The sequence below is a fragment of the Pieris napi genome, chromosome 15 (genome assembly GCF_905475465.1).
Source record: "Pieris napi chromosome 15, ilPieNapi1.2, whole genome shotgun sequence".
In the NCBI taxonomy this organism is placed as follows: domain Eukaryota; kingdom Metazoa; phylum Arthropoda; class Insecta; order Lepidoptera; family Pieridae; genus Pieris; species Pieris napi.
The window spans coordinates 3,747,603-3,764,067 of record NC_062248.1 but is presented as its reverse complement, the minus strand read 5'-3'; the positions used below and the strand labels follow the sequence as shown (position 1 = coordinate 3,764,067).

Genomic DNA, 16,465 nt, shown 5'->3' with positions numbered 1-16,465 from the left:
ATAATAAAACTTTATATATTACAAAAATAATTGTCTTTGTATTTGCAGTAAGCATATCCATGTATGTTCACTTGCATAACTTAAAAAAAATAAAATTCTGCTTCATGTGTGAGATGAATTTTGGAAATCTTGTTGCCGACTAAAGCAAAAATAGTATGTGTGCGATAGCCTTCATGCACCACTATTTTACGAATCGGCATCTGTGTATCGTTGAAACGCAGAAGAAACTGTTGTAGTGGTTTTTTAAAATAAATTTTACTTGAATCGTACACCTCTAACTGAAACAAAGCAGGATACAGTTAAAAATCTACATAATATATAATAAACTGATATTGTTACAGTTAAATATAATTTTTAATGTGAATAAAAAAATCCTAATAATAATAAAATAGACCCACAAAACAAAACAAATTTAATCAGAATCAAAATAAACTTTTATCTTAGGTCATTTTTTAAACATTTTTTTGGAATTGATTTTAAATTAGTATGTTAGTCTTTTTCGTTAGGTTAGCGATAGTTGCGAATAATAAATTTTACTTACAAGTCCATCGTTGTAACCAAGCAGTATAATATTTCCATGGCGGGTAGCAGTTGATATGTTTGGAAAAATTAATGAATTACACGTCTCTGATAATTGCACATTGGATGGACCTCAAAATTATAATAAAAATAAATAAAAGACTTAAGTTTTAATACTTTATAAAATACTAATACTATATGTATGATAAAGTTTACAAAGTATTTAAAAAGGCACTACATCTGGTTTCAATAATGCTAATTGAAAGAAAATAGTTTTGAGTTGTATTAGAGTTATTTTCATTAACCTAAGAATGCTTCCAATAATTTAATGATTAATTTAAATGGCATGAGGCCCTGACAATTATATAACTTACATCCATAAATTGCGATGCTTGTATCTAGCCAGTGTAATTGAAAATCAATTTGACCCCAAAAGTATTTTTGTAACACTTGTCCATCTACTTCCAAATATAGGTAAATTTTGCCATTGTTTAAGGCCATTAGTACAGTATCATTTTCCATAAAAAGTCCCTGAACAGAACTCCTGTTTCCATAATATTTTGCTATAAAGTGGCAATGATTATCACAATCTCCAAATATATATTTCCAAATTGTGTAGTCGGTGTCCAGAAAGTAGCAGGATGTTTTATTCATACTCCAACTGCAATAAAAGAATGTGTTGTTTTTTTGTTTAAAATATGCCTGTACCAAAAGTAAAAGCAATAAAAAAAATATTTATAAACCTACTAAGTATACTACAAAACTTTATTGTTGCAATTCCGGTTTACTTTGAATAACGTCTTGTGTACATTTTGAAATGAACAGGAAATGCATTTTTATATCAGTATCTCCACCATGACAGACAAGCATCAAATGTTTCTATAATGGCGAATATTGTGTGATATACAAGATATGCTACGAGTAGGGGTCTAATTAATTAATTTTAAAATGTTAAATAAATCTAACCACAAAGCAATAAAATTGCCATTACAGTTTTTTACATGACATTGATAATCATTGTGTAAATTTATGATTACTTCCTTGCAACTCATAGTAATTTATACAGATCAAATCCTGGGATGTTATAGCATAAGAAATTTGTATGATGGTAAAATGGGTGAATGTATATTGTTAACCAATCTTTAATGAGATATGGTGTAAAAACATATAAAGCTACTTACAGATGTGGGCTTGGTATGTGAAAAGATACATCTTTATTCTTACAGTTGCAGTTATTGTTTATACTCAACATGTATTTTCCTAATGACTGTCTTACTACATTTACTATTAAGTCCCCTTTACACTGAAAGTCTTCATCTAAAAACTAATCCAAATGAGAAAATCATTTTTGTGTAAAAGAAAACAATATATAATTTGAGGAGTATTTAAAAGTAGCCTTGAGGTAGTGTAAATGTGTTTAATATTTCTGGATTTGTTTCAAGTATAAGAGGCCGTAATTACCAGCAGACGTAAATTTTTGAATAACATGTAATATGTACTTACAGTTCTTTGGTATTTTTTCTAAAGGAATTAAATTATTCACATTATAAACTATAACTTTGTCATGAAATACTACAGTCAAGCAATCTGAAAGGAAAGATAATACTTATTAAAAGCAACAGAAATGCATTAAGAGACTTTAATACATGCAGATGTACTATAGAATTACCACTATCAACATGTATTTGCCTAGCATTTACTGCATCAACATAACTTATTCCACATTTAGCCAAAGATAGATCATGCCATAAGATTGAGTTCAAATAAATCTCCTTGTTTCCTCCACTAGAATATGTATGATCCATTACAGTTATTCCTCTATTAAAGATTGTTTCTTGAACTAACTTCTGCCAGAGATTATATCGCTGAAATAACAATAGGAAAAGTAATGAGAGCCGTACATCTAGGCTTACTAATCTCAATAACGTGGTAAAAACTATACATAACACTTGACAGTGGTATGTGTACAGTTAATGAAAGGTGTTATCGGTTACGGGATCGTCTACATTACTCACATCGCAATAATATGTAACTACATTCCTCCATGTCTTATTAACTTGAAAACAACTATTAATATCTTTTATACTCAATGTTTTAAAGATAATTAACATAATATCCACAGGACAGCTCTCCCAACTTAATTCATAATCACAGTTTCTGGTCATTTCTCCAAAGCAATTTAAAAGTTTATCAATAAAATATCATATAAATTAATTGGTCTTGGTTATTACTCGGGGCTGTACAATACACTATTTTATGATCACATGTTTCATTTTCTTTCATTGAATAATTCAAAACAACCTCACACTGTCACCACAGACATATCTAATCTAATACTAGACAGTAGACTAGCCTTTACAGATAAGACTCTGGATGGAAAATGTGATTAGTTAAAGTGAAGTTTGACCGCTATGAGATGATTTTGGGGAAAAGGGAAATTGCCGATCTCAAATTAGGATCGTAGAGTCTAGAATGATCAGTTATTATACAAAGATTGATTCCTTATCTTGTAATTGCATATTGTAATTGCACGTGGTATCGGCGATCCGTATTTTATTAGTATACTCCAGTCAAATTACGAAATAAATAAACATGAGCGAACACAGTTTTGGGATTTTGAGGACCGATAGGGGGGTGTATTCTGAGCATAAATTCCAATTTGAGGGGTTGTACTGAGGTCAGCTCAAGGTCATTTCGATGGAAACGCGTTTAATTCGATATCTCGAGAATGGTTAGTGTTAGGCGAAAAATTGTAGAGACCTTTTCTTTTCCAAAAAAAATTTACTAACTTTTTTATCTGAAACTTTTTTTTATAACATTAATATTTTTCAAGTTATTACTCCCGCAAGGCAGAAATTTTACTTTTTTTTCAATCTTTCGTCGTTTTCTCCCCAACCATTCAATTTTATTAAATTTTACCGATCATCGAACTGTAGATCTTTTAATTATGAACAATTTTGTTCTTAAACTTTTTTCCGTAATGCCAATACCTTCGGAGTTATAGATTACTTTACCGAGCGAAATCCGCGCCACTGTCGCAATATAAAAAGGTCAATCGATTAAACTATTTAAAAATTAGGTATTTAATTTGGGTAAGTAGTAAATTAACAATTAAAACTGTTTCACACATTTATTGATAGAAAAATAGGTTATAAAATCCGGAATATTAAGCACCCGAGGTCGATGGAAGTGATTCGTGAATATTCGTGGTCCTGACGGTATCGGGGCATACGTCGTCCTCGTCCATTGCGTCAAGATCATCATCGTCGATAACGTTAGCGACATTCGAACAATAGTTCTCTTTGCAATTGGTGCAAATCACCACACATTACTGAGATCGATTGCGTACAAATGCAAAACCAAATGCGGCAAAGCGTGCGGATGCAGAAAGGCCGGCCTCTTTTGCTCAGTGATTTGCTGACCTTGAGCTGACCTCAGTACAACCCCTCAAATTGGAATTTATGCTTAGAACACACCCCCCTATCGATCCTCAAAATCCCCAAACTGTGTTCGCTCATGTTTATTTAACCCGTTTTTAGCCATAATTTGACTGGACTAGTAGTTGCTGTCCAGGAGGATAAGTCAAGATGCCTTAACAGTAGTCAGTAGTGTATGTAGAAAGTAGATGACAGTTCGTCGACAAATTTTCATACAAATTTAGTTTTCGACTTTCTTTATACACTACTGTTAAAGCAGTTGACCTAGTCTGTGCCGTCAAATACCACCGTTAACAAAAAAGTTAGGTATCTGTAACAACCAGTAGTCTAGTATTCATATCTGTGTTAAAAACTAATATTAACTAGTAATCTATGGATACAGGTCACAGGATATCTATTAACTCCAAAAAAAAAAAAAAAAAAAAGATATCTATTATCTGTATTCTGTTCAAGAAGCAGTTAATAGTTATATTGTTTGCACTTTCCGAAAATAAATAATAAAACGTTTTAATCTTATTATTTATTAAAAAGAATAATATCAATAAATCAGGAAATTGGATTGAATATATAAAATAACTGACAATGGTGAGTATAACTTAGAAAGTAGCATTGAATAGTAGTATAATTAAGTTTTTTGCAGGTTATATTATTTATATTGTTTTCTTTATTGGATCTTTACAGTAACTTTACGTTTGCCTTTGGAAAACAAAAGTAAAACATAAAAAAAATATAATTGTGATGTGCGTAATAATACATATTATTTTTGTAATTTTCTTTTTAAGGTATCATATTATATTGATTTTTCAAAATTTCAAGATATTATTTGTCAAGAAATTATTTCTGAAATATTTTATATTTGTTTTGTTTGCAGGCTCGAAATGCTGAAAAGGCTATGTAAGTATCCTCAACCTCTAGAGAACTTAAAAATAATTATCAATATTACACTTTATATTACAATTATGAGTGTTTTTGGAAATCACGGAAAGGAAATATAAAAGTAGTAAAACGTCACCCAACCTTTAACCACCACTTACAAAAATTTGAAGGTTCGGTGAGATTTTACAAGTTTTAGTAAGTGGTTAGTATATCTTATAATCTAATTTATTTAGGACTACTTTGGCTCGCTGGAGAGCAGCCCAAGTTCAAGAAGCTGGAGGACAGCGCGAGCGGCGGCCTTACTTAGCATCAGAATGTAATGATCTACCACAAGCCGAGAAGTGGAGACTCCAAATTGTAAGAGAAATTGCTAAGAAAGTGGCACAAATACAAAATGGTAAATGGTGCAATTTATACTAAAATTATAATAATCATGTCCAGTTAACATATGTACATCTCATTACAATAACCCTCTTCTGGGAATTTAAAGTAGACACAGAGTACTTGTATTGTAATGTAAAATAACGAAAAATATAATATTATTATTTAGGTATAGTACTGACAAAAACCTTAACCCAAAATTGCATTAAATTTATTTGGTAATTCTATTATCTTAAATTCAGAACTAAACCATTTTATATTTTCTGCATATTCTTTGTAGCTTTGTAGCAGTAAAATAAAATAAATAAAAATACATTTTTTTGGGTTCAAACTATTTGTAGTAGTAAGGGTCTATTAAATAATTCATGGTCATATTGTCTCTGACACATTGTATAATACTTTATATTTAATTGTAAGGTATATCATGTTATCTGTAACCCAAAAAAAACTTATACATATTTTAAATTTAAAGTAATTTTAATCTATTAGGCCATGGCCATTTTAAATAGCTGAACCTGTCATCAAAATTTTATATTTAAATTTTCCAAATTATGTTATATTCTGAGCATACACTAACATGGACCAAATTAGTTTACAAGAACCTAAATCTCACGAAGAAAGTATCAAGTCGCAGAACAAATCAATAATACATTCAGAAAATCGTGTGTCTTTGGTGGCTGAAGATGAAACAGCTTTTCCAAACATGCCATCCCTATCTCCTTTAAATACTCAGAAGCCATCAAGTCCGATACCATCAAATAGAGGTACTCCACGGGCATCAATTAAAAGTGATGGAAAACGTAAAAACAGAACACTAAGTCCACAAAGCCCTAAAAGCATAAGCCTTAAATCTCCTGTGGGAGGCAAGTCAACCATCATTCCAAGTAATCTAAATAGGGAACTTGAAAAAGAAGCATCTATAGAATATTTAAGTCCGACTCGCAGCTCGGTTCCCGTTATAAACAACATAGATAAAATAGCTAATATGACAAAGAAATTAACAAATGAAGCCAATGCATTAAGAGAATCTATAAAAAGTTTAAGCGACGATATTACGAAAACTAAAGAAGTACTTGCCTCCGAAGATACTGAAGATGTTAACTTTCCGTACCACCTCTTTCTTATTGAGCTTATCATTAACAGAATACATATGAAATGTGATTGCTTTGAATTGGACTACAACAATCTTGTAATTGCTGCAAATTTTCTTGGAAAGCAACCGATAGTTCTCTACGACATGTCTTATGGAAAAGTTGTTGACTTTGATCACTTAAACGTTGGAAAATCGATCTTATTTGCTATGACGTACGATAAAATTTGCGGTATTAAAGAGTTTGTCGTAAATCTACAAATGTCTAAGCAACCTCCTTGCGCTAACTGTGTTACTAAAATTGCTGAAACGAAAATGGATTACACAAAACAATTCGCCAAACTAAGAGAGGAACTATGCAAGAAGTGGGCAGAGGAACAGCCGACAGACAATATTATATGTACAACTTCTACGCCGCTATCGAAACAAATGTTTTATTTATATTGTGGTGACAGCGACCACAACGAATCGATCGGGATGGTAGAAATAACAACGCGAATGTCTTTTCTTGGAAAAGAAATTACGACGGCTTTTAGCGCGACATCAAAACCTCAAGGAACTGCATATCTTCGTAAAGAAGATAATGGAATGTCTCTCTATGCATGTCAGAATGTTGAGATGGATTGCCAAGGCAAAGTACTGCTAGACGAAGAGGTCCTTACAAGACGCGAAGTACCGCGTAGTATGCACACGATGTCCTCTCGTAGACCGGAAAGTCCAGTGTCACAGCTGTCGACTTTGTCTCCTCAATCAACTAAAGAATATGGTGCCCAACAGAAAGACATGTACAATCAAGGTAACTTAAATCTAAAAAAAACCGTATTTTCTTTTAGCAATATGACACTAATTAACATTCTGTTTTAGAAGGTCCCAGCAAATATGACGAAATATTTGCAAAAGTGAATTCAAACGAATTAAAAATACGGGTGCCAAAAAGCACCAAAATCGATAGAATGGGAAAATACGATAAGATTCAAGAATTATGTACATGTGAAGAAACTCCATATAACACTGGCGACCAAATTCAGTTTCAACTGCCAAATGACAGAGCCTCTAACACTTATACATCAAACTTAATGTACACTCATAAAACACAGGATAAGCGACCAGATAAAGATAGGAGGATCATTAACATAACACCAAGTAATTGCCCGGTTCCAGTGAATGTGTCGAAACAAATACACCCCCAAAAAGATGTTTTTATCCTTAAAATAGGAAAGAAATTGGAAACAAAAGATAAGAAAACAGATCTGGAAATTGAGCTCATCACTCCAAAGGCGCCACAACAACCCACAATGAATAATAACTTATCCCAGCAGTGTAGCTCTAGCGATATTAAAAGTAAACCGTCGAAATCAGACGTTAAAAAGGGTAAAAAGAAAAAGACGAAAAGTAAAACAGATTTAAAAGCGAAGAAGAGTAAAAGCAAGAGCGCCAAGAAAACCAAGAAGATTAAAAAATAACGTTTTAATTTGTCATTTCGAAACATTAAAAATAATATAGTCTGAGACGATTTTCACTTTATCGATTTCTTTTATTGTAACATAATTAAGACATCCTAAAATATCACCATTTTCAGCTGGACTTGGAGAATTTCGGATACGCGATTTGAATGACGAAATTAACAAGTTAATGCGGGAAAAACGTCATTGGGAAGTGCAGATAAGATCACTAGGCGGGCCGGACCATGCGAGAGTGGGCCCCCGGATGTTGGACCAAGATGGCAGGGAAGTGCCAGGAAATAGGGGATACAAGTATTTTGGTGCCGCCAAGGATTTACCAGGTTTGATGATATTTATATTAAGCTTATACTATTTTGTTTACTTTCCTAGATTTACTGAATTAATGTGTTCAGCAGTTATTTAAAGTATGGTGTAAGATATTTCTTTCTCAGTAAAACATTACAGCATTCACTTGAGAAACTATACTAATACAATAATATTAGAATCAAAATCTGTTATAACGACATCGAAGGGACTACTCATATTTGGTCGTAACAGCCGATGACGTTGTTATTAAGTACCTAATACAATAGAATTCAGCCGGGACCTTTGATTTTGGTTAATATAACCGGTATGTTGTTCTAAACGATGTCGTTGGTTTTGACTGTATTAATAACTTGTCGATTACAATAGTGAAAAAAGTACAACAGTAGGCAAGAAACAGAAGGCTTATTAGATAAAAATACAGCAATTACAATTTTTAACAGTTACATAACACAAAAAGAAAACTAGATAAAATAATAGAACAACAATGAATAATAAATAGGAGCAATTGAACAAATAACACTCAAATCTATAATTTATTGTCAGCCATAAAGCACGCCACTTGTAATCGACAGGCTATTAAATAGTTGAGCTCCCTCAAACGTCAGCATACTCTTGTCATAATTTGTACGAATTTGCAAGGTAATGTAGCTTGCTCGCCTTGTGACCCGACTACTAATGTTTGTTTCTTTTTGGTATAATCAGATTAGTATGGATATGGTTGTGTAGGACTTTATACAATTAGTAAACAGATTGTTAAAACATATCATTTCTCAATTTAACGATTTTACAATTGAGCCATGAATGTTGATCTTCTAGATAACATTCTGTACAGATCTCTTTATTCTTCTAGATACAAGAGGATCGTAAAAACATTAGTGTATTTTCATTCAGGTTCAATTCGGTGAATTAATTTTTAAATCTCAGTTAACATAATTTGTTGCAAAACTTGCTCGGAGTGTTAATAATGTTTATTTCTAAATGTTAGGAGTGAGAGAATTATTCGAGCAAGAGCCTCCACCTCCGCCGCGTAGAACTCGCGCCGATCTGATGCGTGACGTGGATGCAGATTACTACGGGTACAGAGATGATGATGATGGGCTCCTGGAACCGTTGGAGAAGGAAGCAGAGAAAGACGGTAAATTATATAATGAATATATGAAATATGCCATGTCTTGTTGTAGAAATATACAGTGCATTACTCCTTGTCTTTGTTACAGCAATAGCGAGAGTAATGGACGAATGGGAAAGAAATAAAGAGCAGAACACGGAAGAAGATTTACCCGAAGAGGAGAATATCTATCCAGAAGACGTAAGTTTGTTCAGTTTTAATAATAGCTAATAGAATAAATAGAAATAGCGTAAAACTGAGGGAAGGTCTTAAAAGGAAATAATTTTATCGAGTTTTATATTTTAATTTTATGATTCGCTCCGTGACTGCGATAAATAAAATAAAAAAGTTTAAAAAAGTCATTCATCAGTAGTTTTTAATTAATTATATCTGCAATAATTTTAATCTAAGTCACACACTGCATTTTTTAACGGTTTTTTTAAAAAGAGTAGCGCGTAGTAGGTGACAAAGATCATCCAATCAGATGTATTATTGATGATACGAAAAAATTTGCAGTCATAGCCAGTAGACGGAGGATTGTTATCTCAGCATAAATATTGGTATCTTAGAGTATCTTAGAAAGTCTCCGAATCATCTTTTAGTATTTATTTATTACTAATAAATAAATTATAGATATATTGTAGATTTGATTTTTTATAAATTGATTTTATTCTAACAAGGCAACAACGAAAAATCAGGGCCCTCTCTCATTTACTTCCAATACCGATAATTATGTATGGAATATAAGTAATTATTAATAATATGATGTACTTCCCTCAAAATCTGTAGCGCCAATATCGCCCTTGAGAATCAGTTGTAAGAAACGTAAGAAAGGTTGATCGTGGATAATACGAAAATCCATGATAGTAAAAGCGATTACAATAATTATTAAATACGTAATTTCATTTCCAGCCTGAAGACAAAAGACTAGAAGACGACGAAGAAAAGCCAGTTTCACACGTAGCAGTGCCTTCACAGAAAGATGTAGAAGAAGCATTACTCAGAAGAAAGAAACAAGAGTTATTGGAGAAATATGGATGTCTCGATGTAAAGATTGAAGGAAGTTGACCTTAGTTAAAAATAAATGTATTTTTACAAAAAATTGTTTTCATTTTGTAAAATTAAAAATGTTTAACATACATAAAAACTAAATTAGACAAAACCGATACATTGTTTATTTATTAAACAATTTATTTACCTATATAATATTTCTTTAAATATTATTATTTACAATTTTTAAATTAAATATGTATACAGGTAAAACGATTTATACCTTATATACGAAAAATGTATGTACTAACAGAGACAATGTACTAATAATGAATGTGTGTGTCTTGTCAACTACAACCCGGTCGAATCACTCTTGTATTGCAAGGAATGATTACACATTGTCAGTAAGATATTTAATTACGCTGTAAAATGTCACTTATGTTGAATGAAACAACATATTTTATGGAATATAAAAAATACGCAGTGGCGCCAACCATTCTGTATCTGCTTCGTGATATTTTCTCAAATAGGTGATCAAACTATGCCTTATACACGCAAGTGGGTTTCTTAATATTTTCCTTCACCGTACGAGGTTAATTAATTGTGTACACCATGACCGTGATTCTAAATATCATACGAGAATTTGAAAGTCTTCAAACATACATTTAATTAGGAAAACGAAAGAGGTGTCTTAGGTAAGAACCGAGAAGGGACTAATTATGCTCGCTTGGTATATTCATAAGCCTTCCCTTTGCCTTCCTAGCCTATTAGATAGACAAAGACTAGCAATACAGCTTACATACTAAGGATACAACAGAACGCACAACCACAAAACTTCCGAATTCTTTAAAAAAGATGAATAAAACAATAGCACTGTATATCATAATATTTATTTTGAACAACTTTGTTAATATACATAGTCAAATATAAGCAAAATATACAGAGATCGGACACGCTTCGTGCATCCTCGAACCATTGACGAACAGACAAATGTTGTCTCACTCTGATATTTGCTCGAACGAGTGAGACGTATATACATTTAGAGTACATAAACACTACCATTGTAGGCCAACATAACACATTACTCTAGAACAATTGCACTGGTTTAAATTAAATAATATAACGTATTAGCGTGTAACTAGAGTTGCCATATGGAAAATCAATTTTCAATTTTTATCCTAAATGCGGCAACTACAAGATAAAGCATAAAGTATGAAAAATAAATCAAACCTGGAAAAAATAATTGTAACATACACAAAAACGTTCCAAATATTTTATTTATTGACCAGACATCGGAATGTATAAAAAATTAAGCTCAATACAATGTTTAGGAGTTACTACCAACCACTAATCGTTCTAAAGGAATAACTTTGCTACATCTTATATGAGAAAATATACCATTCACCAAATCGTTTCGTAAACAGCAGCGCGGGCGCAACTAAAGCTTATCTATAAATCTTGAACTATATACACGCAATAGAGGAAACATACTATATTACTAAATAATTTCTTGAACTAAGTCTTTTAATTCTCGATACAAAAGAAATACTAGAATCTCTGAAAATTAATTTACCACCACAAAATCGTAAGTACCAAATCAGACTATCTATATTTTTAAGATACGCACAGAACATATCCAATATTAAATTATATACGAAAGCTACATTTGACTAAACTATAGATAATACTATCTGTTTTATACTCTATGACAGTATTCTCAGCACAATTTTACGATAGTTTTGACAAGTAGAAGGTGAACGTCAGTTTTTGACAGTTACGTTTTTGAAGGACAGAAAATATAGAATTTTTCTATTTAAATATAAGTTGTTATGACATAATTGTTGTGTTTTACACATTATCTATTGGATTCTACGTATTGTTCCTCCTAACGGTACATATAAACTTGCCATTACCCAATGGAATAGAAGCTTTTTCAGGTTACGATTTTTGCATCTAAATGTACTTATGTTGCTATAATGAAATGCGAAATAAATAATTCTAATATTATGTTATCTTAACGAAACTAGCAACACTGTCGAACTTAAACTATTTCGAGGCGAATTTTTAATTAAACAAAAAGGAGTATGTACAAACTAAGCAAGTAAACAAATAAATCGAAATGTTTACGGAAACTTTAAAAAAAACATGGAATATTAATTGTTTTTAGCTGCAGCAAAACTATCGAGTATAATTAGATATTGCTTTCCTTCTCATACGGGACTATAATGAGCAGGACAGCGATCATTTATGTCTGGAATAGATTTTGTTGTTTGGTGTCATTCTCGAACTCACTCCATGCGTTATTTAGTTCCATAAATATCATTTTTGCTATATTTTCGTTCGGAGTGCCCATTTGCTGTAAACAAATATTTCTCATGCAATTATCTATTTACACTAAAAGGGGAAAGTATAGTGATTTTTTTTAATATTTTTATTTTTGCTTATTGAGTCAAGTCCTATAAATGAAAACACATTTTTCCTCTAATAACATCTTCAAAGTGTTGATTAGATAGAGTAGATTAACAATAATGTAGGCAAAATAAATCTTTAAGAAGAATATCCAAATCGGATGAGTTAGTTACCATCCACCAATACAAAAAACACTAATACTTTTAAGTTGAGAAAATTAATATTTCAAAACCAAATTAAATTAATTTTAATCACAGAACTATTGCGTTTATATATGAACACAAGTCGACGACATACAATTTCCTTAAAAACTGTATAAGTGAGATTTAGTTCATAATAAGACTTTTTTACCCAACTTCAGTTTAAATACACATATTATCGTGAATAACATCTGAGTACGATCTGTTTAAACACGTGCTAAATTCCGCAAGTGTATGTATGTTTATGGAGGAGTTTTGTAAAACGTTACGATGCGGGGCGGGGATTTAATTACGCGTTATTATTATATTATTTTCGATTTTCCATTACTTTACATTACATAATGGTAACTTTTAGGTATAAAGAGTCACTAGGTGGTCACGAAACGTTTTACTATACTTGGGTACAGAAAAACGTTACGGCGCGTTACATGGGGGGGGGGTCTGACTGAGTAGAATTTTAAATCTGATTAATAAATCACCTTATCAGGATGTACAGCGAGACACGCCTTCCTATAGTTCCGTTTGACGTCTGCGGGAGTCACCAGCTGGGACATGTCGCAGCGTGTCCACCGACAGTCTTCCCACACGACTGTATGCAGCGAACAGAGCAGGGCGCGGATGTTTGCCTTTTTGCCCTCCGTCTGGTTTAAATACATAGAATATAGACAAAACATTAATCTATATTCAGTTAAGACATAATTGTTGTATTAATTAACAAAAATAATACAACAATTATGTCTAATTTAATTTACGAATTGATACAATTTACCATGAGTTTCGTTGAGGCTAACTGTTTAACTGATCACCTACTTGCCTATTAGATTTAAAAATGATCATGAAACAGATTCAGAAATCTGAGGCAAAGACCTAAAGAGGTTAAACGTCGAATTATTCAAATAATGTGATGACGTAGTATTAAAATGAAGAAAAAAACTTCAGTGGCGCTACAACCATTTTAGCTCTGTTTCATGATCAAATAGGCAAGTAGGTGATCAGCCTCCTATACCTGATACACGCCGTCGACTTTTTGGGTCTAAGGCAAGCCGGTTTCCTCACGATGTTTTCCTTCACCGTTCGAGCGAATGTTAAATGCGCACATAGAGAGAAAATCCATTGGTGTACAGCCGGAGATTGAAATTCTTTATTGAATTTAACCATTTCCGGAAGTTTTGTTAGCTTGAAAATGTTTTTTAATTCTAATTTAATGTGTGTGTAATCCAAATTGAAGTGTTTAGATTATCGTGCCTTTTATTGTGATGTCATATGTCCTTATTGATAAATAAATAAATTCTTATAGGTTAAAACGCAAAACGAAAAAATATTTTTTTAATATAACTAAAACCTTCTAAACAATACATGTTAATAACGGATGTTTTTTCGTGACGTGGACCGACAAGTTTCTTTAAATTTATGAGCTCTTAAGTGCTTGTCTTTTAAATGTAATAGTATTTTTAATAAATAACAAATCTTGAACAATAATCGATTAAAGTGGATTGCGGGTAGGTCCAGTCCTCATCTTAATATATATAAATTACGTGTCACGTTGTTTGTCCGCTATGGACTCCTAAACTACCGAACCGATGTCAATCAAATTTGCACGCCGTGTGTAGTTTTATCCAACTTAAAAGATAGGATAGCCTACATCTCAATTTATACCCGCAATAATATTTTATTGCAAAATATTTGTTTATTATTTGATAGTCACAATTCTAACAGATGGCGCTGTGTTGAAAGTACCAACGTTTCACATAAGCTACAATGTAATGGCATAACCACCAAAAAAGCATGGTGGATTGGTGTTTTCCTACAGTTTCCCTTGAATAGTACTACTATATACTATAACAAAAACCTTAGCCGCAGCGACGCTTGCCCGAGTCTGCTAGTTAATTATAAAAATCATACCCAATCGATAATCTTCAGCTTTTCCGGGTCCATTTCTTTCACCATTTCCTCTTTCCTCATGGCGTTCATTGTCTTCGGACCGGAGTCACGTTTCGCAAAGTCGTATCCTTGACTTCCAAGAAGATCTCCGAACACATCTCCCGGCTTCTTAACTTTCTCCTCGGCTGGTTTTGGTGCATCGAAATGGCTTCGGCTGTAAATTAGGGAAGAGGTTTAATCAGTATATATATATATATATATATATATATATCAGTCGACTCTCGATAATTTGACACTCGTTAATTTGAAAAAATATTCCGGTCCCTTGAAAAATACTCGATAAATTGAATAAAATCAATGATAATTGGTCCCTTCGGTAAATTGAAGTTGAAAAAGTATTATCATTCTCGCCAACATGCGACAATTTGAAATCCGGTCTTCCCTACTCTCTATAATTTGAAGATGCACAGACTTGTCTTAATATTCGATTGGTGCTATTAAAACGAATCCACAAGTGACGCTTACTTTGCAGCTCTCACCACTATCGAAAATTCTTTGGACAATGATAATCTGAAGTCACTCACTCAAAAAAAGATTACAGACTTCTTTTCGAAATAAAAATTTGTGAATAATTAATTGTTAATACACAATAAGAATATAGAAATAATAAGTAACAAATTTTGATCAAATTCTTATTTCCTTTAGTCGCCCCTCCCCCTCGTGGTTATTCAAACACTTGTTATTTTGAACTCTTGATAATTTGAAATTTATCTCTGGTCCCTTGAGTTTCAAATTATCGAGAGTCGACGTATATATATTATTTTTTTATGATTGGACAATTCACACCTATTGACCTAGTCCCATGCTAAGCTGGTGAAGCTTGTGTTATGGGTACTAGGCAACGGATATACATACATATTATAGATAGATAGACATATAAATACATATTTAAACACCCAAGACCAAAGCACAACACCAAATGCTACCCATGGATTCGCAGTCAGGGGTACTAGCCACTAGACCAATGAGCCGCCAAATTAATTAAGTAATATTTTTTTCATCCCTTGCTATGCATCAAATGATTGTCAAAGTATATTTTTGAATAAATAAGCAAGGATTAAATGACTCATAATGTCTAGGGGCAATAACGTTTACTAACATTAACGCCATCTTAAGATTGTACAACGCATTGGTTAGAATTATGTTAAAAGTGTAATTCGTCTGTTTCGGCTCCGCATAAAACTAAATACTGTCTTAAAAAGTCAAAAGTCAAAATCATTTATCCTTATAGGTAACAGTTATAAAGGTAAAAAAAAAATATACTCTGACGGACTCAAAGTAAAAAACGACTTTGAAATAAATATTTTAACCAAGTATGCAAACTTTCTACACAGATTTAAATTGAAACGTCTAGATTGGTTCGTTAACTTTAAAACAGCGTAGGGTATCCTTAAGTTTAAGTTTGTGTACTGGAAAGGACCTTAAAATTTTTTTGAAGAAAAAGTGAAATTTTAGATTATACGTACGACGTAGTACGTATAATCTACGTGCCCTTATTATGGTTTCTAATCGGATCCGCACAGATTGAAAAAAAATATTTTTATTTTTTGGATATTCTTTTTTTTTTATTTTTTATTATATGGCATTAAAAAATACATACAACCTTTAACTTTCACCCCTCTTCGATCAATCTCTATTTTTTATTAAGTAAATAGTTATTGAACTAAATTTTTTTTTCTAGAAATACATGGCAAAACAACGTTTGCCGGGTCCGCTAGTAATGTATACAATTAAAATATTTTTCA

At 32.2% G+C, this 16,465-nt stretch overlaps 4 protein-coding genes across 12 annotated transcripts in view; 2 read left to right on the top strand and 2 right to left on the bottom strand.

The window, feature by feature from the left end:
• Window position 1: 1 nt before the first annotated feature.
• Window positions 2-3,001, bottom strand: LOC125056588. 6 transcript variants are annotated; one of them, XR_007118073.1, is made up of 7 exons: window positions 2,535-2,991; window positions 2,189-2,384; window positions 2,023-2,106; window positions 1,701-1,843; window positions 894-1,180; window positions 542-651; window positions 2-278 (listed from the first exon to the last, which is right to left on the bottom strand). XR_007118073.1 is itself a non-coding variant. In XM_047659767.1 (7 exons), exons 1-7 carry the CDS (start codon window positions 2,682-2,684, stop codon window positions 182-184), a joined length of 1,056 nt encoding a protein of 351 aa, XP_047515723.1. In that variant the 5' UTR covers window positions 2,685-3,001; the 3' UTR covers window positions 2-181. The 6 variants fall into 6 exon arrangements, 2 of the variants coding, with proteins under 2 accessions (XP_047515723.1, XP_047515722.1); XM_047659767.1 differs by having other exon boundaries at window positions 2-274; window positions 1,701-1,836; window positions 2,535-3,001; XM_047659766.1 differs by having other exon boundaries at window positions 1,701-1,836; window positions 2,535-3,000.
• A 1,386-nt stretch (window positions 3,002-4,387) lies between these two features.
• On the top strand, window positions 4,388-10,282 carry LOC125056759 (pre-mRNA-splicing factor ISY1 homolog). Its single transcript, XM_047660039.1, has 7 exons — window positions 4,388-4,541; window positions 4,828-4,850; window positions 5,066-5,229; window positions 7,883-8,086; window positions 9,058-9,207; window positions 9,290-9,381; window positions 10,093-10,282. Exons 1-7 carry the CDS (start codon window positions 4,539-4,541, stop codon window positions 10,246-10,248), a joined length of 792 nt encoding a protein of 263 aa, XP_047515995.1. The 5' UTR covers window positions 4,388-4,538; the 3' UTR covers window positions 10,249-10,282.
• Window positions 5,528-7,811, top strand: LOC125056758. Of its 2 annotated transcripts, none has more exons than XM_047660035.1 (2): window positions 5,528-7,099; window positions 7,168-7,811. In XM_047660035.1, the coding sequence occupies exons 1-2, from the start codon at window positions 5,791-5,793 to the stop codon at window positions 7,764-7,766; spliced, it is 1,908 nt and encodes a 635-aa protein (XP_047515991.1). In that variant the 5' UTR covers window positions 5,528-5,790; the 3' UTR covers window positions 7,767-7,811. The 2 variants fall into 2 exon arrangements, with proteins under 2 accessions (XP_047515991.1, XP_047515992.1); XM_047660036.1 differs by having other exon boundaries at window positions 5,529-7,099; window positions 7,171-7,811.
• Window positions 10,283-11,044: 762 nt separating the features above from the next.
• Window positions 11,045-16,465, bottom strand: part of LOC125056438 (cyclin-G-associated kinase) — a 28,389-nt gene continuing 22,968 nt past the window's right edge. For all 3 annotated transcript variants that reach the window (XM_047659526.1, XM_047659528.1, XM_047659527.1), the window contains 3 exons: window positions 14,682-14,874; window positions 13,259-13,420; window positions 11,045-12,526 (listed from right to left, as the gene is read on the bottom strand). In XM_047659526.1, the coding sequence (XP_047515482.1) occupies window positions 12,416-12,526; window positions 13,259-13,420; window positions 14,682-14,874 (466 nt within the window). In that variant the 3' untranslated portion in view covers window positions 11,045-12,415. The remainder of the gene's footprint in view (window positions 12,527-13,258; window positions 13,421-14,681; window positions 14,875-16,465) is intronic.

What these genes read in the sequence shown, in the direction of transcription:
- LOC125056588 (XM_047659766.1), bottom strand. Translation starts at nt 2,684, where the DNA reads ATGACCAGAAACTGTGATTATGAATTAAGTTGGGAGAGCTGTCCTGTG. An exon ending in GCAAATACATGTTGATAGTG is followed by an intron (nt 2,107 to 2,188) that starts GTAATTCTATAG and finishes CTTTCCTTTCAG; the next exon opens with ATTGCTTGACTGTAGTATTT. An exon ending in CACATACCAAGCCCACATCT is followed by an intron (nt 1,181 to 1,700) that starts GTAAGTAGCTTT and finishes CTTTTATTGCAG; the next exon opens with TTGGAGTATGAATAAAACAT.
- LOC125056759 (XM_047660039.1), top strand. An exon ending in CGAAATGCTGAAAAGGCTAT is followed by an intron (nt 4,851 to 5,065) that starts GTAAGTATCCTC and finishes TAATTTATTTAG; the next exon opens with GACTACTTTGGCTCGCTGGA. An exon ending in GAAGGAAGCAGAGAAAGACG is followed by an intron (nt 9,208 to 9,289) that starts GTAAATTATATA and finishes TCTTTGTTACAG; the next exon opens with CAATAGCGAGAGTAATGGAC.
- LOC125056758 (XM_047660035.1), top strand. Translation starts at nt 5,791, where the DNA reads ATGGACCAAATTAGTTTACAAGAACCTAAATCTCACGAAGAAAGTATC. An exon ending in GAAAGACATGTACAATCAAG is followed by an intron (nt 7,100 to 7,167) that starts GTAACTTAAATC and finishes ATTCTGTTTTAG; the next exon opens with AAGGTCCCAGCAAATATGAC.